This window comes from Nansenia antarctica (assembly GCF_963989245.1).
Source record: "Nansenia antarctica genome assembly, chromosome: 6".
NCBI classification, from domain to species: domain Eukaryota; kingdom Metazoa; phylum Chordata; class Actinopteri; order Argentiniformes; family Microstomatidae; genus Nansenia; species Nansenia antarctica.
The window spans coordinates 56,608,910-56,636,153 of record NC_137676.1 but is presented as its reverse complement, the minus strand read 5'-3'; the positions used below and the strand labels follow the sequence as shown (position 1 = coordinate 56,636,153).

Below are 27,244 nucleotides of genomic sequence, written 5' to 3'. Positions count from 1 at the left end.
ATCTACAAGTCCAGTTTCAACATCGCACACGCACACACGCACAACACAGACACACACCGTTTCCATCCTCCATAGTAAACACAACACACTTTCTTTTCACACTTTGTCACACAGGCACTTGACATCACATCACAGACCCTCCCTCTCAAAGTACTCAAACCATATAAACAAGCACAGATCGCCACCAGCCTCGCGAATCATATACATCATATAAACCGCTCATACCAGGCTTGCTGTAGCCGCTGGCGACTCTCCCTTTCTGTGTGTGAACATCGGTGAGCGAGGGCCGGGCGGCCTTTAGCCAGTAGTTGTGTTTTTCCAGTCCAGTCCAGTCTACGAAATCCCTTTAGGTCGCTGACAGTAATGTCCATATTCACAAAATCAAGCAAGTTATCCTTATTGATTATTATTATTTAGATCGTTTGAGCTAGCTGGTGTTATGATTAATAACTGTCCGCACCGTGGGTAACAGTCATCACTTTATTATCTCCTCACATCGCCATCTTGCACACCAACAACACGTGTCAACCGGGGGTAACTCCCCACACTTCCGGTGTCTCTTAAAGGTGCAGTCCCACATACATAACATTTACCCCCCCCCACAGGAACCAGAAGAACACAATGAATAACACAACATTATAATTATCAAACTTATTTTTTTCTTTTTTTTTTAAACTTAATGAACTGGGTAGACTGCCAGTCACCCACTGAACAGGCTATGCCCTAAACCCTACCCTTGGGTTCACCAGTCCACGGCATAGTCCCTCAGGTGTGCTGGTCTGACCCGGGCACGGGCCGGACGAGCCTCTGGGCGAACCCCGGCCTCCACCAGTTCAGGTGGGAACTCAGCTGGACCCTGCGGTTGTTCTGGGTCTATGATGGGAGGCGATGCCACCTTCCGAAGCCGGCTTGCGTGCCACCGTGATCCGTCGTCCAGGCGAAACGAGGCTGGGCCCAGCTGAGCGGTGACCTTCATCGGCGCAGACCAGAACGAGAGCAGCTTGTGGTCCCGGTTAGGGCGGCGAATCCTGACCCAGTCCCCCTCTGTGAAGGGAGGTATTCTCACCCTCCGTCTCCTATCGAACCGCTGCTTCATCCGCCACTGTGCGTCTGCGACCCTGGCGCTCTGGCAGGGTGCTGCTGCTGGCGTGGCGACCGCTGGGGCCCGCAGCCGATTGAGAGGAAGCTGCAGCTCACGGCCCATCATCAGGAGTGCTGGGGAGCTGCCGGTAGTTGAGTGCGGCGTTGCTCTGTAGTGAAGCAGGGTGCGGAGCAGCGCGGCTGAGAACGGCAGGCCATCTGCCAGGTGTGCTCTGACCCCATTCTTCAGAGTCTGGTTAAAACGCTCGACCCCCCCATTTGCCTCCGGGTGGTAGAACGCCGTTCGTATGTGGTTGATCCCCCTTTCCTCCACGAAGACGGCAAACTCCGCTGAGACAAACTGCGGGCCATTATCCGTTGTGATGGCGTTTGGATTGCCCCACCGAGCAAACAGAGAGGAGAGGAAGTCAGTGACCACCCGAGCTGTTACGGACCCCGTGGCGACCACCTCTGGCCACTTTGAGTGGAGGTCGTAGGCCACTAGGAGGAAACGTTGGTGGTGTGGGACGCCATGAAGTTCGCCACATATGTCCAGCTGGATGTGCTCCCAAGGCGTGGGTGGCCACTGCAAGGGCTGTAGGGGTGGTGAGGGTGGCGGGCCCGTCTTCCCACTGACCAGGCAGGCCGTGCACTCCTTCACCATCATCTCGATATCACGGTCTATGCCCGGCCACCACACCAAATCCCTGCAGCGCTGCTTCACCTTTACAATGCCCAGGTGGCCCTCGTGCGCCATGGCGAGGACGCGCGCCCTGAGGTCGCTGGGGATGAACGTGCGGAGCCCCCGGGCCACACAGACACCGTTCCAGCAGGTCAGTTCATTCCTGACCCGATGAAAAGGCGCCAGCTCCTCCGGCACTTTCGTGGGCCAACCCTCCCGGATGTAAGTGCGGAGATGGGAGAGCGTGGGGTCCTCTGTCGACGCGCGCTGAAGGTCCTCCAGGGAAACCGTGGCCTGGAGTGGGGCGTGCAGCATGAGCACGAGCTCTGACTCCATCTCGTCTGGGCCCTTGTTGGGCAACGGGCCGGGGTTGGGGCCGCCGAGTGCTGGGACGGGGGTGGCTCGGGAGAGCAGGTCAGCCACTACATTTTCCCTGCCGGGGGTAAACAGTGTGGTGAAATCATACGGTTGAAGCCTCTCCGACCAGCGGTAGATCCTCAGCGGCTTGTGGCCCGAACCTGAAGTAGCGAGCAGGGCCGTGAGAGCCTGGTGGTCAGTTCGCAATGTAAAGTGTCGCCCGTACACATACATATGCCACCGCTCGCACGCCCAGACGCAGGCTAGCGCCTCCCGCTCCCCCACCGAGTACTTTTGTTCAGCTGTGTTGAGGGACCGAGAGGCGAATGCCACCGGGCGTTCCGTGCCCCCCTGGATCTGGGACAGCACCGCCCCGATCGCCGTGTTGGATGCATCACACGTCACGAGTGTGGGGCTCGCCAGGTCAAAGAATGCCAGCACCGGCGGCGAGGTCAGCTGCTTCTTCAGTTGGTGAATAGCAGCAGAGCAGGCCGGGGTCCACTCCCAGACCGCGTCCTGTTTCAATAGTTCACGCAGTGGGGAGGTGGTCATGGAGTATCGGGGAAGGAAACGCAGGTAGTAGGCCGTCATCCCAAGAAACGAAGCCAGCTGAGCTGGGCAGGACGGCTCTGGCAGGCGCAGCACAGCCTCAACGTTAGAGTGTAGCGGGCTGAGTCCGTCGGCGGTCAGGCGGAACCCCACGAACTCGATGACCGGAGTGGCGAAGGTGCACTTTTCCCCATTTAGCGTGAGGTTGTGGCTGGCGAGGACGTCCAACACCCTCGCCAGGCGCTCGTCATGGACGTCCGGTGTCGCACCATGGACCACTATGTCGTCCAGGAAGATGACCACGCCCGGGATGCCGGCGAAGATGGTGGTCATGATCTTCTGGAAACAGCTGGGGGCTGAGCTGAGACCGAAGGGCATGCGGGTGTAGCGGAACACCCCGCCATGCGTCACGAAAGCTGTCAGGTTGCGGCTGTCGGGGTGCAGCGGAACCTGTAGGTAGCCTTGGCGAAGGTCGAGTTTCGAGAACACAGAGGAACCGTAGAAATGTGCAGCCAGCTCCTCCACCGTGGGCAGCGGGTACCTGTCCGGGATCACTGCCTTGTTGACTGACCTGAGATCGATGCACGGACGCAGGCCCCCTGACTTTTTCTTTACCACCACCAGGTTCGAAATCCAGGGGGAGGCATCGACACGCTCGATGATGCCCGCATCCGAGAGTTTCTGGAGCTCGGCGGTGACGTCGTCGCGTAGGGCGAGGGGCAGGCGGCGTATGGGCTGTATCACCGGATGCACCTCGGGCTTGAGGAGGGGCTGGTGGTTGAAGGCGGTGAGGCAGCCCAAACCGCTGAATAGAGCAGGCCAGCGTTGTTCCCACGGCGAGCCGACAGACAAGATGGCGGATCCAACATTGTCCATGAGGGTGAAACCCAGCTCGCAAAACAAATCAAAACCCATGAGGTTAGAACCCTGGTGAGACACCTGAAAGGTGAATGAGGGTAGGGCCTTAGTCCCGTAACGCACAGTGAAGGCGATTGTGCCCACCATGTCTATTTTGCAGCGCCCATAGCCATATAGGTCCTCGGCGTTGGCAGTGAGCGTTCGGAGTGGAAAGAGCCGCCGTACCGTGGCAGCGTTCATGAGCGACCTGGAGGCCCCCGTATCCACCAGCAGTGGGAGGCGAACCCCATCCAGCTCAACAGTGCACCACTTAGCCGGTCGGGGGGTGGCAGTCACTGAATGGATGGTCGTCTGTGTGGGCCGTCCCGGTGTACCTTGTGGCCGTGGACTGTCTGTTGTGGGGGTAGAGCGGCAGACCCGGGCAAAATGGTTCTGCCTGCCACAGCGCTGACACTGCTGCCCCTTGGCAGGGCAGTTTGGGGCTCGGCTTTGGTGTGATGATGAGCCACAATTACCACAGGCCCGGCGTGTTGTCGTACCCTGGCGTGCAGCAAAGTTCACATCGAGGCCGTCCTCTGGGAAACTGGACTCGGAAGGCTCCGTGGGCGGTGCCACCATTTGAGTTAGTAGCATGGGTCTGGGGGGAAACGAGCTGGAGGTGGGCGCTAGCTGTGACTTCAAGGCTGCTGCTGACTCAAGCTGGAATGCTAAATCCACAGCTTTAGCTAAAGTTAGGTCGTCTGGCATCATTAACAACTTGTCTCTGAGCTTTGAGTTATTAGTGTGTTCAGCCAGCTGATCCCGTATCAGTTCGTCTTCCAGCACCCCGAATTTACAGAGGCTGGCTAGTCCCCTCAGATCAGCCACGTAATGGTGGATAGACTCACCCGTCTGCTGCCGACGTTGGCGAAACATTATCCGCCGGAGCATTACATTCTGTGGAGCAGCAAAATGTCCATTGAGCAGTGTCACACAGTCCGCGTATCTCGGAGCGGGTCCGAGAGTCCGAAAAATCCGCTGTCCCTCGCTGCCCAGTGAGTGAATTAGCAGGGCTTTTCTTCGTTGGTCACTAGCACCGGCCAACCCGGCGGCTATTATGAACGTTTCGAAGGACTCACACCAGCGAATCCACGGGACCGGTGGATCGCCCGGCAGGGCGAGGAACGGGGGAAGAGGTGAGAGTAGAGAATCCATAATCTTCGTCGCCAATGTTATGATTAATAACTGTCCGCACCGTGGGTAACAGTCATCACTTTATTATCTCCTCACATCGCCATCTTGCACACCAACAACACGTGTCAACCGGGGGTAACTCCCCACACTTCCGGTGTCTCTTAAAGGTGCAGTCCCACATACATAACAGCTGGCATAAGCTATTCTGCCGGGCGAGAGGTGAAATGTTAAGTGAACTTGAAAGTGATCAGAGCCAATCAGTAGCTCTTATCGGAATGAAAGACCTACTCTGATTGGCTGTAAGCATGCTTACCCTGGTCACATTAAACAGCTGGCTGAGGCATCGGAAAAAAATTAAAAAGACATTTTCACGCATTCGAATGTACGCGAGGGAAAGCAAAGAGAGGAGTGCTTATATGCAAAGCAGAGTAGGGAGTGCTTTACTCCTACAGGTGGCGCTAAAAATGCAACGTCAAAATGAATGACTCCTGCTGCCCTGGGACCTAAAATACGACTCTTTTAATGAAAACAAACGGTTACATGCACTTTTATTTTAATATTTTCCTTTTTTCTTTTTTCGTTGGGTAAGCACTGCTTACCCTGCTTATATGGACGGCACGTCCCTGCTGTACAGTGGTAAATGAGTCCACAACCCCCGCCCTCCAATGGTCAATTGCTTTTCTACAACAGCCACCACATAATATAAAACATAAATACACAGTTGTAACATTAAATTCATGTATTTACAATCATTCATCGTTTAAGAATACATATATCCTTCCGCCACAGAATATAGTCCCATAAACAAGATCCACCATTGCATTGTAGTCAGCACAGGTGTTCTTAATCAGATTGATTGGGAGGCGCATTGATACTGGAAATGACGGACCACCCCCTCCCTCCGTCAGACTGCTACAGGGTGCAAGTGCGAGTGCAGCTAGTCGGGGGTGTGGAGATCGGGTCGACACTACTTACTACTTACACTATTACTGCAGCAGCATGTCGGGCAGAGCAGAACAGCCAAACTCTCTGGTCTGTGACATCTGTGGCGAAGCCTACAACCTACCTGGTAAAGTAACACTATCATATGTCTTATATAATATCATAGAATTCCCCTTTTTAAACGGTCTGGTCGTGTAAACTGTGAACGTGTAGAGTTAATCACCTGGTGTGACGGCTCGTTAGCTAGCAGGCGGACCACGTTTTGAGCAGACGTCATCTCCTTCAGCTAGTTATCTAAAGCTACCTACCTTTGTTGTGTGTCTTTTTCTATGTTCTCCATATAGTTTTAGCTATTTTTCCAGGAAGGTGGAATTTGAAACGGCTTCGCTGTTATATAAACTAGTTAGTTAGCTGACGACAGGCCGTGTTGAAGAGGCAGACGAGGGTTGAGTTGAACTGATTTTCTGTCTCGCGACGCGAGTTTCAATTTTCAAACGTGGGAAGACCTGCTCGTGAAGACTCCTGTTTAGTACGGTTTATAAACCAACCGTGGTTAACTTAACATGGTTTGGTTTATAAACCAACCTGGGTTAATCTGGTTTATAAACCAACCGTGGTTAAAATTCTCATGCTAGTTGGTGTTTTATTTCTTTTCAGAGGACGAGGCCGTTGGGAACCTGCCACGTGCCCTCCTGTGTGGCCACATCTTCTGCACGGGCTGTCTTCACTCCCTGGAGGTGGACAACGTCATCCCGTGTCCAGAATGCAAGGTACTACTACTACTAATAATAACTTTATTTGTATAGCGCTTTTCCTGCAAATGTTGCAGCTCAATGTGCTTTAATCATTATATAATCTTACTTTAATTATTTAGTCATTTAAAGGCAATGTTAAAAAGATGGGGTTTTAGTCTTGACTTGAACATGTGTGCTGAGGTTGCATCCCTAATGTAAACTGGCAGTGCATTGATCCACAATCTGGGTGCATAACATGAGAATGCAGCCTCACCAAACCTCTTTTTTTGTACATGTGGTACACAGAGAAAACCAGCGTCAGATGCTACAGTTGAGTGTGTGTGAATGAATGGTTTAAAGTCACTAACTACAGTGTCAAGGATGAAACAATCATGCACCTACCAGTTAATGGTCCATTTTCTGGGTAAACGTTGGAGAGCTGGGACACAGGCCACACGGGCAGTGTGAGTAGATCAGTGGAGGCTGGCTCGTTGTAATGAGTGGATTGAGGAATGGTGTCAATCACATGATACCATTCTTCATTTTCCATTCCTTCCATTACAATGAGCTTGACCTCCATTTTCTACCTCCACTAGCCTCCCCAGGAGTCAATACCAGGGTTTAAATGAGGCAGAGGTGGTACAACTGGTGTTTGACATGGGGGTGTGGGGGGCATGATGCAGGGCTGTCTGGGGGTCCTAAAACGAGCATCAAACACTTAATTTCTTGCATTCTGGTGAATTGATATGCACCAATTTGTACCCTTTCTGCATCAATTTATGGTGGAAATGTCATTATTTATGTAAAGGAAAACACAATATTCATCCACCGAGTTCAACGCTTGTAGAAAATACGACTGTCAAGTTTTGTCGAGAGCTGGAGGCGGCTAGAAATATGACGGATGCGGCCGCCCATAGTTCTCTATGCAGGAAAAACCCTGAATACACTGCTGTCAAAGAGAGTATTTACAGGGTTCCCACGGGTCCTTGAAATCCTTGAAAGTTTGTAAATTTTAGCAAAAAAAATCAAGGCCTTAAAAGTTCATTCAAGTCAACTTTATTTGTATAGCACCTTACGTACAGCAATGCTGAGCCAAAGTGCTTCACAGTAAAAATAGATAAAATGCAGGAAACAAGCAAGCACAATGCACACAATGCAACACAAAACATGGCAAAATCAAACGAGAAGACAAAAAGGACCAAAACAATAAGACAATAAGACAATAAGAGCCAGGGACCTACAACAAAAACCACAAAATAATAAAAGCCAGGGACCAATAGCTAGGTGGGGGGGAAGGCTAGGGAAAACAGGTGTGTTTTAAGGAGAGATTTAAAAATCTCCAGGGTCTGAGCGGCCCGTACGTGGAGGGGGAGGCTGTTCCAGAGTTTAGGTGCAGCAGCCGAAAAGGCTCTGTTCCCCCTGGTTTTCAGCCTGGTTCTGGGCACCACCAGCAGCAGCTGGTCTGCTGATCTGAGGGATCTGGAGGGGGTGTGGCGGTGCAAGAGCTCAGAGAGGTAAAGGTGGGCCAGTCCATTTAGTGCTTTAAAAACGTTCAGGGATAATTTAAAGTGCTTGATTCCCCTCTCTCTCTGTCCCAAAAATAAATAATATATTTATTCAAAAATGTTTTACTTAGCTCGTCAACTAGTAAATAAGTCTTAACTTTACACATATTTCACAATATATTGTTTTGCTGTGCTGTGGTAGAGAAGGCAAGAGACCATCTAGTGTTCACACATTCAAGCCTCTCTTTTTAATTGTTGTCTGTGAGCGGATAGTTCCTGTTATATAAATTCTCATCTAGATCTGTCTCAAACTATGCCGTGTTGGGTCCTTGAATTTAAGGGAATTGAGTCTTGAAAGTCCTTGAAAGGTGCTTGAATGTGATGTTTCAGAAGGTGTGGGAACCCTGTATTTAAGACCCCTGGTGTGTGTGCAGGTGGAGTCTCCTCTCTCAGAGGGAGCGGTGGAGGAGCTGCAGATGGACAGCAGAATCATCGGACTCATCTACACAACCAAGATGAACATGAGACGGTACCAGCCTGCTTCTCTCTACACACACTTACTCTACGGTGTCTTCTCTCTACACACACTCTATGGTTACTATGGTTACTCTATGGTGTCTTTGGGGTTTTGGGGAACTCATCCTGAATGATGGTGATGGACAACGGTGAAAGTTGATTGGTCGTGTGTATAAAATACATTGCAATTCAATGTCACAACTATTTTTAGTTTTTTTAATAATTCTAAATACCAATACAATACAACAAATACCGTATTTTCCGCACTATAAGGCGCACCGGATTATAAGTGTATTGGATTCATTATTCAGCTGTGAATCACCGCAGGTCCTTGACGCTTGTTGCAAAAATGGATGACGAACGGCTGATACTTGAGGTGGACTGGCCTTCCGTCTGGGCGAGGACGCCCGGGGCTGGGGGGAGGGGGAGGCCGGGGGGGAGGGGGACGAGGAGTAGCTCTCCACGCTGCTGCTGCTACTGTCTGATGAACTGTCTGTCTCCGTCTCAGAGGAAGTGGTGTTCCGGCTGCGGGGGCGGGATTTCCTGCTGGTCTTCCTGGGCGTGGCGTGCGGCTGCGTCCTCCTCTCCTCTTCATCACTCTCGTCCTGGCTCTGGTGGTAGCCATCTTCATCATCATCGTCCTCATCGTCTCTGTCGTCTGGTGATGACTCCGTGTGGGAGTGGCTAGAGCGGGTGGCCCCGGGGAGCCCCTCCCCCTCCTCCTGACAAACATGGAAACAGCAGTTTCAGGAGTTAATCTACCCCCAGGCAGTTTTTGAGGAGTTAAACTTTATTATTTTATTTTACCTGACATGTTTCAACAGCAGCAGGGGGGGACAAAGTTTCAGACAAAACAACAAAAAACTACACACACAACATTGAACAAAGGGGCTCTGATACTCTCCAGTCCTCACGTCTCCCCCAGCCTGCCATGGTGTTTGTATGTATATTGGATCCAGTTTCATATATCTTTTTTATTTTTTTATTTAGCACACAGTAAATAAAAATATTCATACATACAATAACCATAATACATCATAGGTAGAGTTGCAAGGAAGACAAGAAACCCAGAGGGGCTTATCGAGCATCTCCTTTGGTCATAGAATTTGATTACAGTTAATGAAAAATAAATCAAAGGAAAATATTAAATTAAATCGTTATCTTCTTATTCTGCCTGTGTTTATTCTTCATGTTCTGTGAAGCTTCCTTCATGAATGAAATATGCCGTATAAATAAAGTTTGATTTGATTAAAGATCCAATGAATCTGAAATGGTTTCACTGAAGGTGTGATGCAGGGTCGGGGGTCAGGGGTCAGAGACAGGTGTCAGGATTTGAGTCAGGGTTACGGCCAAGCTCCACCATGGCCATCGTGCGTTGCGTCCGAAATTGGGATCAAATGCATTATAATCAATGAAAGGTGCTCCACCTGCTGCGTTGCGTCGCGTCAGCGTTGCGTCCGATGGCTGCGTCCAAAGTAGACTTTCAAAAAAGTTTGATTTTTGACGGTGGATGGACGCAGACGTCACAATGAGACGCCCCGGCGTCAATCACCGCACCTGTGGTGAACTCTTGTTGCAGGAATGGACGTTCAGCTCTATGTCAATACAACCCAACTTGTGTCCTCAATAAGTGTATTAAAACCGCTAGCAGATGTGGATAAATTAAGCTATACGTACCCATAATTGATGAAAGAGATGTAAGAGAATGTAGGTGCTCTCCTGATCCAGAAATTCCCGCTATGAACGTCTTTGTTAATAACCTCGCGCTCTGAGCTCTCCTCGCGCTCGGTGGAGCATATGACAGTATGACATTTCCTACTTGACTGGGGTCACACTTTATTCCCTTATAGATGATCCACAGCTGCTCAAACTATCAACTGCAACTCTGTTGATATGTAACTAGATTTATGGTTAAGGATAGGGTTAGATTTAAGGTTAGGGCAAGGTTTAGGATTAGTGGTTAGTTAGTTGAAATGTTGTTGACAGTTAGTTGAACATCTACTGAACTAGCAACTATCTATTTGGGAATATGTAGATAAAATATTACCCTGATTGGAAAATGTTCTGTATGATGTTGTTATTGTTGTGGACATAATTGCAGTCAAGGGTGAAATTACTCCCGTATACAAAAAATGCCAGTGGAGCTAGAGTAGAACGTTGACGTTGACGCAACGTTGACGCGACGCAGCAGGTGGAGCTTGGACAACGGGAAGTTGACGCAACGTCGATGGCGAGTTGACGCGACGCAGCAGGTGGAGCTTGGCCGTTAGGGGTCAGGGCTTAAGTCAGGTTTAGTGTCAGGGTTAAAGTCAGGGTTAGGGTCAGGGGTTAGTGCCAGGGTTAGAGTCAGGGGTTAGTTTCAGGGTTAGGGACAGTATCAGGAATCAGGGTCAGGATTAGTCTACTACAGAGACACAGTCCTCTTCATTCCTTCATTATAACATTCAGTTTAATTCCTGAATAAACCAAATTTTCCTCCAACAGACACTGACCAGCTGTTAGTTGAGTGTCTACTGCCCTCTTGTGGTGGAGAGTGGAACAACAACTGGCTAGCCACAGACAGTTTGGATTGTGTCATTACTGCTGTTAGCTACAATAACATTCCCTGAAACACCACCAACTCTCTGAGTATCCATGGAGATGAACCTGATGCCTGGAGGTCTAACTATCCCAACAGCATGTGACATCAGAACGTCTATGAAACAGCAGAGTTCTACACTCCCAAGTCTATTTTCCTCAGCAGCGAGAGCATCATAGAGATGGTGCAGCAGCACCCTGCAAACTGTGTTAACAGAGATATGTTAGGGTTAGGGTTATAAGCTATGTTATGTGTTGGTGTAAATTCCAGAGTCTGACATGTTAAACCCTGAAACCTTCACCACCTCATCTGGGGTTAACCAGGTAGTCAATACCTGTAGTGACCTCTCTGGTCTCACCTGGGGTTTGATGGAGGAGATGCTGGATGTCCCAGAGCAATGGCTGGGGCTCCTACTGCCCCCCTCCTCTTCCTCCTCCTTCTGCTGCTTCTCTTTCTCCTCCTCCTCCTTCTGCTGCTGCTTCTCTTTCTTCTTCTTCTCCTCCTCCTCCTTCTGCTTCTCATTCTCCTCCTTGTCCTCCTCCTTCTTCTTCTCCTTGTCCTCCTCTCTTCTCGGCGGGGGTGTCACTCCACCAGAGTAGAGGTCTGTCCCTGTCCCCCTGGCCTGTATGTGTGGAGCAGCCAGCTTACTGTACCTACCAGCTTCCACAGCCTCCCCACTCCTCCCCCTCCCCCCAGCATCCACACTCTTCCCACTCCCCCCCAGCCTCCCCACTCCTCCCATTCCCCCTATTCTCCCCATTCCCCCCATCCTCCCCCTTAACCTCAGCCTCCCCACTCCTCCCACTCCCCCTTAACCCCAGCCTCCCCACCTGCTCTATGACGCTCCTGTGTTCATCCTCCTCATCATCACGGTCGCTGTCGAAGAAGGAGTGGTCCACCTCTCCCTGCAGCTCTGGAGGGTTCAACATGGCTCACAGCTGGAAATGAGATCACATGACACACACACACACACACACAGACAGACAGACAGACACACACACACACAGACAGATAGACACACACAGACAGATAGACACACACAGACAGATAGACAGACACACACAGACAGATAGACACACACAGACAGATAGACACACACAGACAGACAGATAGACACACACAGACAGATAGACACACACAGACAGATAGACACACACCGACAGATAGACACACACAGACAGACAGATAGACACAGACAGACAGATAGACACACACAGACAGATAGACACACACAGACATGACAGACACACACATCCACATACAAACACAACATCAGACCCCATCAGAACCATAGAACCACACTGTATAGACTGACCATGAATTAGGGCAACACTCAATCGACACAGTTGTATCGTTCTTTATCTAACTTTTTTTTCACAAACTGCTACACAACGTTTCACCTGTAATCTGGAGGCATCTAACTCTAGCTGTGAGGGCAGTGTTACTGTAACAACATGAACACTGTGGCTATGTACTATGGCTGTCATTGGAATACAGTGACAAACAGCTGATGGGAACGACTAGGTCTACCTACCTTGATATCTACCAACACTAGTAAGTGTAATGACAACACGAACTGACAGGTACACTACATGAACATGTACACTACTTCGCATTATTTGTGATATTTTGAATTTGAAGTCCCCAAACTGCTATTTAGCTTGGCAGCTGATTGAAACTATCAACTCGTCCCCATTGGAGAGTAACTGTGGTCAGAACGGTTGACATGCCGACCAACACAATCTGTCACATTTCCTTATAAAACACCTGTTGACAGATAGAAGTAAGAAAACAGCAAGAGGCTAGGTAGCTAACATGGCAGCTTTAGGGTTAGGGTTAAGATGATACGTTAGTTCAGTGTACGACGACTACCAACCATACAGTTTGGACTTAGCGACGGTGGTTGTCATGTCAATGCAATCAACTAAAGTCAACTTCACAGTTCGCTAGCAGCATGTAAACAGTCCTAGCCAGACTCACATCCTGGCCAACGGTGCTAGCTAGCTAACGCAACCTTACCTGGCATGCCAGTGCTAAGAACGTTTTTCGGCTATGCCGCTTTACGACAAAACAGTCTGCATGTCCTTTAAACAGTCTGCATGTCCTTTAATAACTTAACATGTCGTTATAAGGTGTCTAAGGTGTCTAACAGAGGTAAATGAGACAGCTAAGCCTCACAGCTGATAGATGGCTGATGGGACTACCTTAGTGACTGTAACTATGCAACGTCACTTCCGGATACCCACAGTTTTCCAAATTATATTTTGGGATCTGTTTTATCTGCTCATTTGTCAAGCACTTTGTAACACTGTTTTAAAAAGATGCTGTATAAATAACGTGTATTGTTGTCGTTATTATTATTATTATTATTATTATTAATTTACTTATTACAGGAGTCGTCCCTGACACTATCAGGCCAGCAGATCAGGTGAATTATAGAATAGCCATCCAAAGTTCATTATAATAACTTTAATAATAATAACTTTTATTTGTATAGCAAACGTTGCAGCTCAAAGTGCTTTATTATTATAGGAAATACGTTTTGTTTTAGGCGACTTTACTCCACGTTTCTCTCTTTACTTTTTCTCGCTCCATCCTATTATTTTTCCTCAATAAAAATGCATTCATTTGTGTTGTGGATTGTTGTTTGACTGTCTGCTTTGCTTCCCTTGCTGTATTACACACACACACACACACACACACACACACACACACACACACACACACACACACACACACACACACACGTCAAGTCCATTGATTGACACTAAATGATCTCATAACAATATTACATACATCAACATGTAACCGTATGGCCTAGTACAGTAGCTGGTACAGTAAGTACAGTAAGATGCTAGCTCCATAAAGGTCTCAGAAATTGCCGTCGATTCAGCATTGTTTAGTGCCACAAAAGTCTTGGGGCCGGGCCTGTGTTCACATATTAAATGTGTGTTGGGAAAATGTCATCAAAATAATATACTGTTGACAGGAGAGTTTCCAAGTAGCCTCTCTCTCCACTCTTCTCAACGGGTGGCCTTCTCCTCTTACTCTGCAGGGCTGCGACTTTGCTGTTGTGTGAAATGGATAAAGGCACGGGCGGTTTTCTGGACTTCAGGGTTTTTCGGCCTCAGGCTCATGGAAATGACATTGATGCCAGGCTCGAACCTCATCTCAATTGGGGGTTTGAAAAACTTCGCACCCTGGCCATTGTTAACAAATGGGTAGGGGAAGGTGAAAGGCGAATTAAACATGTATTCATGTCAAAAAGAAAACATTTCCCCCACTTCTTATGTTCCCCTATGTGATGTGCAGTATTGTTGATATAGGCCTATGGTGTTGATGGGGACATATCTCTCTCTCCCATGGCCTGTATGCATGTACACCAGAGATGAACCAAACATTTCATTAATTGAGTCCTGCTGGAGAACCTATGTGAGTGTGTGTGTACGGGTGTACCTCGTTGTGTACGTGTGTGGAAAACCCTGTACAGTGGTAAATGAGTCCACAACCCCCGCCCTCCAATGGTCAATTGCTTTTCTACAACAGCCACCACATAATATAAAACATAAATACACAGTTGTAACATTAAATTCATGTATTTACAATCATTCATCGTTTCAGAATACATATATCCTTCCGCCACAGAATATAGTCCCATAAACAAGATCCACCATTGCATTGTAGGTCAGCACAGGTGTTCTTAATCAGATTGATTGGGAGGCGCATTGATACTGGAAATGACGGACCCCCCTTCCCTCCGTCAGACTGCTACAGGGTGCAGGTGCGAGTGCAGCTAGTCGGGGGTGTGGAGATCGGGTCGACACTACTTACTACTTACACTATTACTGCAGCAGCATGTCGGGCAGAGCAGAACAGCCAAACTCTCTGGTCTGTGACATCTGTGGCGAAGTCTACAACCTACCTGGTAAAGTAACACTATCATATGTCTTATAGAATTCCCCTTTTTAAACGGCCTGGTCGTGTAAACTGTGAACGTGTGGAGTTAATCACCACCTGGTGTGACGGCTCGTTAGCTAGCAGGCGGACCACGTTTTGAGCAGACGTCATCTCCTTCAGCTAGTTATCTAAAGCTAGCTACCTTTTTTGTGTGTCTTTTTCTATGTTCTCCATATAGTTTTAGCTATTTTTCCAGGAAGGTGGAATTTGAAACGGCTTCGCTGTTATATAAACTAGTTAGTTAGCTGACGACAGGCCGTGTTGAAGAGGCAGACGAGGGTTGAGTTGAACTGATTTTCTGTCTCGCGACGCGAGTTTCAATTTTCAAACGTGGGAAGACCTGCTCGTGAAGACTCATGTTTAGTACGGTTTATAAACCAACCGTGGTTAACTTAACATGGTTTGGTTAATATGGTTTATAAACCAACCGTGGTTAAAATTCTCATGCTAGTTGGTGTTTTATTTCTTTTCAGAGGACGAGGCCGTTGGGAACCTGCCACGTGCCCTCCTGTGTGGCCACATCTTCTGCACGGGCTGTCTTCACTCCCTGGAGGTGGACAACGTCATCCCGTGTCCAGAATGCAAGGTACTACTACTTATAATAATAACTTTATTTGTATAGCGCTTTTCCTGCAAACGTTGCAGGTCAAAGTGCTTTAATCATTATATAATCTTACTTTAATTATTTAGTCATTTAAAGGCAATGTTAAAAAGATGGGGTTTTAGTCTTGACTTGAACATGTGTGCTGAGGTTGCATCCCTAATGTAAACTGGCAGTGCATTGATCCACAATCTGGGTGCATAACATGAGAATGCAGCCTCGCCAAACCTCTTTTTTTGTACATGTGGTACACAGAGAAAACCAGCGTCAGATGCTACAGTTGAGTGTGTGTGAATGAATGGTTTAAAGTCACTAACTACAGTGTCAAGGATGAAACAATCATGGACCTACCAGTTAATGGTCCATTTTCTGGGTAAACGTTGGAGAGCTGGGACACAGGCCACACGGGCAGTGTGAGTAGATCAGTGGAGGCTGGCTCGTTGTAATGAGTGGATTGAGGAATGGTGTCAATCACATGTTTTGATACCATTCTTCATTTTCCATTCCTTCCATTACAATGAGCTTGACCTCCAATTTCTACCTCCACTAGCCTCCCCAGGAGTCAATACCAGGGTTTAAATGAGGCAGAGGTGGTACAACTGGTGTTTGACATGGGGGTGTGGGGGGCATGATGCAGGGCTGTCTGGGGGTCCTTAAACGAGCATCAAACACTTAATTTCTTGCATTCTGGTGAATTGATATGCACCAATTTGTACCCTTTCTGCATCAATTTATGGTGGAAATTATTATACATTATTTATGTAAAGGAAAACACAATATTCATCCACCGAGTTCAACGCTTGTAGAAAATACGACTGTCAGAGTTTTGTCGAGAGCTGGAGGCGGCTAGAAATATGACGGATGCGGCCGCCCATAGTTCTCTATGCAGGAAAAACCCTAAATACACTGCTGTCAAAGAGAGTATTTACAGGGTTCCCACGGGTCCTTGAAATCCTTGAAAGTCTGTCAATTTTAGCAAAAAAAATCAAGGCCTTAAAAGTTAATTCAAGTCAAGTCAACTTTATTTGTATAGCACCTTACGTACAGCAATGCTGAGCCAAAGTGCTTCACAGTAAAAATAGATAAAATGCAGGAAACAAGCAAGCACAATGCACACAACACAATGCAACACAAAACATGGCAAAATCAAACGAGAAGACAAAAAGGACCAAAACAATAAGACAATAAGAGCCAGGGACCTACAACAAAAACCACAAAATAATAAAAGCCAGGGACCAATAGCTAGGTGGGGGGGAAGGCTAGGGAAAACAGGTGTGTTTTAAGGAGAGATTTAAAAATCTCCAGGGTCTGAGCGGCCTGTACGTGGAGGGGGAGGCTGTTCCAGAGTTTAGGTGCAGCAGCCGAAAAGGCTCTGACATTCAGCCTGGTTCTGGGCACCACCAGCAGCAGCTGGTCTGCTGATCTGAGGGATCTGGAGGGGGTGTGGCGGTGCAAGAGCTCAGAGAGGTAAAGGGGGGCCAGTCCATTTAGTGCTTTAAAAACGGTCAGGGATAATTTAAAGTGCTTGATTCCCCTCTCTCTCTGTCCAAAAAATAAATAATATATTTATTCAATAATGTTTTACTTAGCTCGTCAACTAGTAAATAAGTCTTAACTTTACACATATTTCACAATATATTGTTTTGCTGTGCTGTGGTAGAGAAGGCAAGAGACCATCTAGTGTTCACACATTCAAGCCTCTCTTTTTAATTGTTGTCTGTGAGCGGATAGTTCCTGTTATATAAATTCTCATCTAGATCTGTCTCAAACTATGCCGTGTTGGGTCCTTGAATTTAAGGGAATTGAGTCTTGAAAGTTCTTGAAAGGTGCTTGAATGTGATGTTTCAGAAGGTGTGGGAACCCTGTATTTAAGACCCCTGGTGTGTGTGCAGGTGGAGTCTCCTCTCTCAGAGGGAGGGGTGGAGGAGCTGCAGATGGACAGCAGAATCATCGGACTCATCTACACAACCAAGATGAACAACATGAGACGGTACCAGCCTGCTTCTCTCTACACACACTAAAGGGCTCTGCACACAGCGTGCGATTTCTGTTGCGCGTCAACGTTCCATTTTGAAGTTTGAATGGAAGTCTATGAGAACATCGCATTTACCCACACACGGCCCCGATTTTAATCGCACGGCGAACATTCGATTCCATTCATTTTGAATGGGACAAAGCAGTGCGACAAAACTCGCACGCCGTGTGCTTTGTCCCATTCAAAATGAATGGAATCGAATGTTCGCAGTGCGATTAAAATCGGGGCCGTGTGTGGGTAAATGCGATGTTCTCATAGACTTCCATTCAAACTTCAAAATGGAACGTTGATGCGCAACAGAAATCGCACGCTGTGTGCAGAGCCCTTTACTCTACGGCAGCGGTCGGGAACCTATGGCTCGCGAGCCATATATGGCTCTTCCGGTGACGGCATATGGCTCCCAGACAATTCGGTTGAAAAGTAAAAAGTTGAAAAAAAAAAGTTCAGTTTGGAACTGATTTTAAAATACTTGTGATATTGCGTAATAATACTGTGTCATTTTAAAGTAAACAGAAATTAGTTTTGAAGTTAAATTTCACGGGACTCTTCACGGGACCCATGACCCGTGACCCGTGGGTCGGGTCGGGAACCAATGTCTCGCGAGAGTGTCAGAGGTCAGAGGTCGTTAAAAACAATTTGATCAGATAGTGAACTAGCTTATACGCTTCAACCCTTGTAACGAGAAAGATGGCAAAAAGAAAAAAAGACGATGATTACCGTGCATTCCAGGCTGCGTGGACAGAGGAATTTGCATTTGTGGAGATCGCAGGATCTGCGGTATGTCTAATATGCAATGATAAAATTGCATCGATGAAACGGTCAAATATAAAGCGGCACTTCGATACGCATCATGCTTCATTTGCATCGAAATATCCAGCGGGGGACAGCAGGAAAAAGGCATGCGAGGAGCTACAACGGAGAGTGCAGACGAGTCAACAGCAACTGCGTGGGTGGACCAAGCAAGGTGACGGGAATTCCGCTAGCTTTGCGGGTGCTTTGGCAATAGTCAGGAATGGAAAACCATTCACAGATGGCGAGTATGCCAAAACATTCATGCTTGATGTGGCCAATGAACTGTTTGATGACTTCCCAAATAAAGACAAGATAATCAAACGAATAAAAGACATGCCTCTGTCAGCAAGAACTGTTCACGATCGTAGCATCATGATGGCAAATCAAGTTGAGGAAACACAAATTAAGGACATAAACGCCGGGACATACTTTTCTCTCGCGTTAGATGAGTCAACAGATGTTAGCCATCTATCTCAGTTCAGTATATTTGCCAGGTATGCTGCAGGTGACACACTGCGTGAGGAAAGCTTGGCTGTTTTGCCAATGAAAGGGACAACCAGAGGAGAGGATTTATTCACGTCTTTCATGGAGTTTGCTAAAGAAAAAAAACTGCCGATGGATAAACTTATTTCTGTCTGTACTGATGGTGCACCCTGTATGTTGGGGAAGAACAAAGGATTTGTAGCGCTTCTCCGTGAACATGAAAAGAGAGCCATCCTAAGTTTTCATTGCATCCTGCACCAGGAGGCGCTTTGCTCTCAGACGTGTGGCCAGGAGCTAGGTGAGGTGATGTCGCTGGTCATTCGAGTGGTCAACTTCATTGTTGCCCGAGCTTTAAATGATCGCCAGTTTAAAGCTCTGTTAGAAGAAGTTGGGAATCATTATCCCAGTCTGCTTTTACACAGCAACGTGCGTTGGTTGTCAAGGGGAAAGGTGCTCAGCCGTTTTGCAGCTTGCCTGAGTGAAATCCGGACTTTTCTTCAAATGAAAGGCGTCAAGCATCCTGAGCTAGACAACACTGACTGGCTCCTGCAGTTTCACTATCTCGTGGACATAACAGGCCATCTGAACCAGCTCAATGTGAAAATGCAAGGTATTGGAAATACAATCTCATCCCTTCAACAAGCAGTGTTTGCATTTGAAAGCAAGCTGGAAGTCTTTCTCAGGGACATTGAAACAGGTCGTCTTCTGCACTTTGTAACACTGCAACAATTTAGAGATGCATGCTTAGCAAGTGACTCCACTCAACATCTGGATCTCCAGCAGCTAGCTGGCTTTACGTCCAATCTCCTGCAGTCATTCAAAGCACGTTTTGGAGAATTTCGTGCGCGCACTGGTCTTTTCAAGTTCATCACTCATCCACATGAGTGTGCAGTGGACAAAATCGACCTGACATGCATCCCTGGGGTCTCTATGGGAGACTTTGAGCTGGAAGTTGCTGACCTGAAGGCATCAGACATGTGGATGAGTAAGTTCAAGACACTTAATGGAGAGTTGGAAAGTCTTGCGCGACAGCGAGCAGAGCTGGCGAGGGAACACAAGTGGACAGAAATGAAAAAACTTCAACCTGAAGACCAGCTGATTCTGAAAACTTGGAACGAGCTTCCTGTGACATACCACACAATGCAGCGTGTTAGTATTGCCGTATTGACCATGTTTGGCTCTACATATGTATGTGAGCAGTCATTCTCGCATATGAGGAACATTAAGACCAACCTACGCTCACGTTTAACTGATGGAAGCCTCAACGCCTGCATGAAGCTCAACCTCACCACGTATGAACCAGACTACAAGGACATCAGCAAAACCATGCAGCACCAGAAATCGCATTAAAAGTAAGACATATTTAATTTATTATATGTTAAAAATACTATATGGCTCTCAATGAAATACATTTAGAAATATTTGGCTTTTATGGCTCTCACAGTCAAAAAGGTTCCCGACCCCTGCTCTACGGTGTCTTCTCTCTACACACACTTACTCTATGGTTACTATGGTTACTCTATGGTGTCTTTGGGGTTTTGGGGAACTCATCCTGAATGATGGTGATGGACAACGGTGAAAGTTGATTGGTCGTGTGTATAAAATACATTGGAATTCAATGTCACAACTATTTTTTGTTTTTTTTATAATTCTAAATAACAATACAATACAACAAATACATGCAATAATCATAATGCATTTAAGTTGTATAGCACTTTTCTAAATACTCTATTTACACTCTATACACTACATTCCATGGAGAGAACAAGAATAGATAGATACATAAAAAGTAAAAACAACCCCTAGAAAATATGTAAAGATAAAAAGCTAGTTTAAAACAAGTTTTGAATCAATCACATGACAATAACACTCAGAGTGTAATAGTACCATGTGTCCCATCATTGTGTGCTTGTTGTTGTTGTTGACGACCTAACACTGTTTAAATGATCCTAGCCATCATGGTGTGAGACTGAAGCATCGCCGACCGAAATCCTCCTTGCCTGTCAAAGAGAATCTGAAACAGGTATGACGTGTCTGTATGTGTGTCTGTATGGGTGTTAGAGACTCCACTTCTGACCAATCCTCTGTCCCCATATCTCCTGTAGCGTCCTTCCTCCCTGTTGGTATTCTCCTCCAATGCTGTTTGAGACTGAAGCGATAGGAGTCACTGTTAATGTGCATGTGAAAAAACTTTAAGATGTCGTATTTGTTTTTCCCCGCTTTGCGTCATTTCAGCCATTCATCTTCTTAATTTCACATCACAACATGCTGAGAGAACAGCAACATGCTAGAAACACATAACTACACATAATTAGATGATCACACAGCCCCAAACACGAACACGTCCCAAAATGAAAGTATTTATATAAGTCTCCCTTACCACTAGCCTATGGCAAACGAGAATAGTGAATCCAATCCACAAATGATAAGTATTTAGTGATCGTTAAACTGTTTATTATATTGAGTGGGTACTTTAAAATGTATATATAGATATAGATACATATATCTCAGTATGGAGACTATGCAAATAAACTAATGTCAGGCCCTGCATGTTATCACCTCATATAATTGTGTGTGCGTGTGTGTACGTGTGTGTACAGGCTTCATCTTCAGTCATGGAGAGAGCGGTGGAAAAGGCTCTGTGTCAGGCTGCAGAGAGCAAGGCCCAACTCAAGAACATACATCAGGTGAGCAGGGGGGACTAGACACACCAGGTGAGCAGGGGGACTAGGGACACACCAGGTGAGCAGGGGGACTAGACACACACCAGGTGAGCAGGGGGACTAGACACACACCAGGTGAGCAGGGGGACTAGACACACACCAGGTGAGCAGGGGGGACTAGACACACACCAGGTGAGCAGGGGGGACTAGACACACACCAGGTGAGCAGGGGGACTAGGGACACACTCCAGGTAAAAAATGGCTCCATTTTAGACCATTACTTTTGTATGCAAGTGGTTTGGCTGCCTCACCTGTGTGTGTGTGTGTGTGTGTGTGTGTGTGTGTGTGTGTGTGTGTCATCCAGACTCTGTCCACCGGGCTGCTGTCGCAGGTGAAGAGAGAGAAGGCCAGACTGCTGATGGAGATAGACCACTTCATGGACAGGGCCTTCGACGTGCTCCATAGAAGGTACAGTACATACTACACTAGCATACTACACTACCCTACTACACTAGCCTAGTACACTACCCTACTACACTACCCTAGTACACTACCATACTAGCCTAGTAGCCTAGTCCACTAGCATGGCTGTTCCTCCTCCACACAGGAAGGGGGCGCTGGTGTTGGAGCTGAGCCACATGGAGCAGCACTTCCCCTCCAGCAGGTCAGAGCTGGCCCGGGTGGAGGAGCGGCTGGCGGGGCTGGACACGGCCATGCAGAAGGCCAGGCAGGTCCGCCAGCACCCCTCCCTGGAGAGATACTGTGACCTGGACCAGGTAGGTCCCCCAGCACCCCTCCCTGGAGAGATACTGTGACCTGGACCAGATAGCTTCACACACGCTCCGGATCCAGGGATTAAAGTTCTACGTCGCTACGACGGATTTCCGTCAATTTATTCCAAGTTGTGACGGATTTTACCTGGTGTAATATGATTTGTAGAGGCATACAATCTATTTTGATGTTGGTATTAGGTATATAAATGATATATAATAGCCTACATATAGGCCTTTATGGCTACAACTATGCGACAGTAACAGAGCGGGGTGCACTGACGCTGAACCCCTCATAGTGATAAATAGGTGGACAATGCGTGGTGCTGAAATAGCCGACATGCGGTGTGTGGTTTGAAAAAAGTAACGCCAGCTCAGTAAATCATTCAAACTTAATGTTTACTTATAGGCTATGTGAATGTGACTGCACCACACATGTGAACAGTAACAAAGCAAATGCAGTTTAATTTTATGAAAAACATTGACAACAAAATCGGCGCAAAAAAAAAGAAAGCTGAATCCGCTTAGCCTATATGCTCCTGAAACGACAGAGCAAACACGCTACATTACATGGGATAATAATTACAATGAGCCATTCATTAAAAATAGAAAAAATTATATTAGGCTATTAAATCTCACTTAATGAGAAAACTGGCATCTCCCATCGGTCACTATTTGTTGGCTATCTGGTATGGACGTCTTTGAGTGTCTAGAAAAGCGCTATAAGTCTAATGTATTATTATTATTTATTATTATTATGGACGTCACTTTAATCCGGCAGTTCTCAAGGTTTTTATGCACCAATCGATTCCTCTAGTCCGTCTTTATCGCATTCATTGACGAAAGGACGACTCGCATGTATAGGTGGAAGGGAACATTCATTGTGAGCACGTAAAATGTGAGTCTCACAGCGGCTTTGCATTGATGAAACCAGGTAGGATGAACGCATAGTTCGCTGTCCATTCCTCTTTAAATGCCCTGTTTTCACCGTCAACTTTCCTCTTTAGACCTTTGGAGAGTGACATTATGTGTCTCTTGCTAGCTAGCAGGTTAAATGTTTAGCCAACTTCACCCGGCACGCAAACAACCAATCCAATAATAATGTGACCTTGTAAGTCTGGGAGGAGGGGGGAATAATTATCACAATAAAACTATGTTAAATAATTATTAGAATAAGTTAGGCTGCGCTACATCGTCAGTCCACACATTTATTATTCAAAACGATGGAAAAGGGTGAAACTACGTTTCAACGTTGTTGAGAATCACAACACAAACTCGCTAGTCAAGCCAAAATACTGCAGCGAAATGGATTGGACTGCTACCTAGTTAACTAGAACACTACTTTACATTGTTAGCAGGCTCACAAAACAAGCTGTGTTAGTTGACTAGCGATGTGTCATTGATTTTATACAACGTGGAAATGTGTTCACATTTTTCGAAAGAAAAGTCAAAGCATTAGAACATAGAACGGAAAATCGCACGCGCGCTTTGCGCACGGAAAGCCACCGGCCCCGATTTGGCCTGAATTTCTTTTTCCGTCAGGAGATTTTTTTTTTGCTTTAATCCCTGCGGATCAGCCTTAGAACCTCTGAATCTATTGAGTGGCCGTATCCAGATGTGTGTGCGTGTGTGTGAGAGAGAGAGAGTGTGTGTGTGTGTGTGTGTGTGTGTGTGTGAGAGAGCAGGGTATCCGCGGTGTCTTGAAAAGTATTAAAAGTTGATAAATCAATTTTGGGAAAATCAAGACCCTTAATAAGTATTAAAAAGTCTTATCACGATTTTATGAGGTCTTGAATATTGTAGGTATTTTTCTGAATTAGAATAGAATAGAATAGACTTTATTGTCGTTGTACAGTTGCCTATACAATGAAATTGTAGTGGTTCTTCTGAAGGTGCAAAAACAGAAAACATATTCACAAACATATACACATATAACATATCACAAATATTACACACTAGAGTAGACAATTAAAAAGCGAAAATGCTATAAAACAAGCTAAGAGACAATGAGGTATGAGGTGTCAAGTGCAAATAAAAACAACTATAAAAGCAAGCTAAAAGACATGAGGTCATATTAGACTCTGTCCAAAGAGTTTGAGTCCTAAAAACCTTTAGTAAAAGTTCGTGAATTTATTAGTTTTTATTAAAAAACAAAGATGAACCGGAAATTCTTGTTGTATGATAGTGGTCTAGTCTATTGCAAACTAAAACTGTTAAGTTAAAGGTGTCACTGATGTAAACGGTTACAGCTCCAAGTGGCGGTGAGGTCTGGAAAAATATTGACAAGGTCTTTTAAAAAGTCTTAGAAAGGTATAGAAATTACCCTCAAGATTCCTGTATATACCCTGGAGAGAGAGTACGTGTGTGTGTGTGTGTGCGTGTGTGTGTGTGTGTGTGTGTGTGTGTGTGTGTGTGTGTGTGTGTGAGAGAGAGAGAGTGAGTAAGTGTGTGAGTGAGATTGGTTTCTTTTACTGTATATATATTTTTTCTTTCCATTCATGTGTGTGTGTGTGTGTGTGTTCTAGGTGCTGGAGACCCTGCAGGCTCCAGTGGATGTCCAGAGCTTTGACCTGCACTGTCTCTCCCTGGACTCTGGACTCAGGTAATGGAAGGAGGGACGGACTTCAGAGTAGATGTGATTTCACAACTGTGTGTGTGTGTGTGCGTCTGGCTTGTGTCTGTGCGTGTGCGGTGTGTCTGGCTTGACCTAAACCGTACACTAATGTTTATGCCTGATCCAATAATCTGAGGTGTGTGTGTGTGTGTGTGTGTGTCACACACAGCTATAGTCTCCATCCAGAGGGTCTGAGCCAGATATTGAAGATGATCAAGGGCAGCGTTATGATGTGAGTAGCCACACATGACTAGTCAGTTATATTAAATATAAAACTGCTCTCAAAAGTCAGCCATGTGACTTTACCAGAGAACCAGAGATTTACTCACAAGTGCTCTGGTACGTCCAGTGACTGAGTACTCTGCTAACGTGGTGTACCCCCCCAGTCTGCTAACATGGTGTACCCTCCCAGTCTGTTAACATGGTGTACCCCCCCAGTCTGCTAACATGGTGTACCCTCCCAGTCTGTTAACATGGTGTACCCCCCCAGTCTGTTAACATGGTGTACCCCCCCAGTCTGTTAACATGGTGTACCCCCCCAGTCTGTTAACATGGTGTACCCCCCCAGTCTGCTAACATGGTGTACCCCCCCAGTCTCCTAACATTGTGTACCCCCCCAGTCTGTTAACATGGTGTACCCTCCCAGTCTGTTAACATGGTGTACCCCCCCAGTCTGCTAACATAGTGTACCCCCCCAGTCTGTTAACATGGTGTACCCCCCCAGTCTGTTAACATGGTGTACCCCCCCAGTCTGTTAACATGGTGTACCCCCCCAGTCTGTTAACATGGTGTACCCCCCCAGTCTGTTAACATGGTGTACCCCCCCAGTCTGTTAACATGGTGTACCCCCCCAGTCTGTTAACATGGTGTACCCCCCCAGTCTGTTAACATGGTGTACCCCCCCAGTCTGTTAACATGGTGTACCCCCCCAGTCTGTTAACATGGTGTACCCCCCCAGTCTGTTAACATGGTGTACCCCCCCAGTCTGTTAACATAGTGTACCCCCCCAGTCTGTTAACATGGTGTACCCCCCCAGTCTCCTAACATGGTGTACCCCCCCAGTCTGTTAACATGGTGTACCCCCCCAGTCTGTTAACATGGTGTACCCCCCCAGTCTGTTAACATGGTGTACCCCCCCAGTCTGTTAACATGGTGTACCCCCCCAGTCTGTTAACATGGTGTACCCTCCCAGTCTGTTAACATGGTGTACCCCCCCAGTCTGTTAACATGGTGTACCCCCCCAGTCTGTTAACATGGTGTACCCCCCCAGTCTGTTAACATGGTGTACCCTCCCAGTCTGTTAACATGGTGTACCCCCCCAGTCTGTTAACATGGTGTACCCCCCCAGTCTGTTAACATGGTGTACCCCCCCAGTCTGTTAACATGGTGTACCCCCCCAGTCTGCTAACATGGTGTACCCCCCCAGTCTGTTAACATGGTGTACCCCCCCAGTCTGTTAACATGGTGTACCCCCCCAGTCTGTTAACATGGTGTACCCTCCCAGTCTGTTAACATGGTGTACCCCCCCAGTCTGTTAACATGGTGTACCCCCCCAGTCTCCTAACGTTGTGTACCCCCCCAGTCTGCCGGAGGAGCGCCCCTCCAGGCCCCAGCAGCAGAGAGGACCCACCAGAGGTCCGCCCCTCCCTCCCCCGGGAGAGGGCAGGAGGAGCGGCCTCCCCAGAGAGGAGAGAGGAGAGCGAGGGGAAAGAGAGGAAGAGAGGATTGAGAGGAGGAAGGACAGGAGCTACAGAGAGCCAGGCCCCCCGCAGGGGGAGCAGGACGGCTCCAGGACGAGGCAGGGTCCCCCCCCGCGCTCCTCTCCTCCCCTGGGCTCCTCTCCCCCCCCGAGGGCTCCTCCCCGGGGCTCCTCTCCCACGCCAGGGGCCTCCGCTGGCCCCCGCAGTGACCCAGGAGCAGACTCAGGACCCGACGTCATCATAGAGGAGATCATAGAAGAAGACGAGCAGGGTAGGGAGGGAGAGGGGCAGGGAGGGAGGGTAGGGAGGGAGAGGGGCAGGGAGGGAGGGAGGGGGAGAGATGGTGGAGGGGGACTAAAGGGGAGGAGGGATGGGGGGGGGGGGGGGAGAAGGGAGGGAAAGGGGTTGGAGGGAGGAAAAGATGGATGGAAAGAGGCTGGGTGGTAAATACATGGTGATTCCCTGTCGTCCCTCTGAACTGTTCCAGATGGTTCTGAGCAGAAGCCGAGGAGAGAGGAGGAGGGGTCAGAGGACAGTAGGGCTGGGTATCGCCACTGATTTCCCAAAACGATTCGATTCCGATTCACAGCTTTCGATTCACGATTCGATTCGATTCCGATTCGATTTAGTTACAATATCAATTTTCCTTGAATAT

At 47.4% G+C, this 27,244-nt stretch overlaps 3 protein-coding genes across 3 annotated transcripts in view; 2 read left to right on the top strand and 1 right to left on the bottom strand.

Moving 5' to 3' along the window:
• Positions 1-5,698: 5,698 nt before the first annotated feature.
• Positions 5,699-17,553, top strand: LOC308160717 (RING finger protein 224-like; the record flags this gene model as incomplete). Its single annotated transcript, XM_080534659.1, has 3 exons — positions 5,699-5,768; positions 15,405-15,517; positions 17,425-17,553. 3 exons carry the CDS (start codon positions 5,699-5,701, stop codon positions 17,551-17,553), a joined length of 312 nt encoding a protein of 103 aa, XP_080390785.1.
• On the bottom strand, positions 6,295-13,109 carry LOC308159637 (uncharacterized protein; the record flags this gene model as incomplete). Its single annotated transcript, XM_080533453.1, has 6 exons — positions 12,994-13,109; positions 11,805-11,912; positions 11,333-11,596; positions 8,676-9,118; positions 7,737-7,854; positions 6,295-6,372 (listed from the first exon to the last, which is right to left on the bottom strand). Exons 2-6 carry the CDS (start codon positions 11,901-11,903, stop codon positions 6,295-6,297), a joined length of 1,002 nt encoding a protein of 333 aa, XP_080389579.1. The 5' UTR covers positions 11,904-11,912; positions 12,994-13,109.
• Positions 17,554-21,457: 3,904 nt separating the features above from the next.
• Positions 21,458-27,244, top strand: part of LOC308160716 (RING finger protein 17-like) — a gene marked incomplete at both ends in the record, with an annotated part of 34,345 nt that continues 28,558 nt past the window's right edge. Inside the window, 5 exons of the mRNA XM_080534658.1 lie at positions 21,458-21,529; positions 21,897-21,973; positions 22,113-22,281; positions 24,801-24,877; positions 26,472-26,860. Of these exons, the coding sequence (XP_080390784.1) occupies positions 21,458-21,529; positions 21,897-21,973; positions 22,113-22,281; positions 24,801-24,877; positions 26,472-26,860 (784 nt within the window). The remainder of the gene's footprint in view (positions 21,530-21,896; positions 21,974-22,112; positions 22,282-24,800; positions 24,878-26,471; positions 26,861-27,244) is intronic.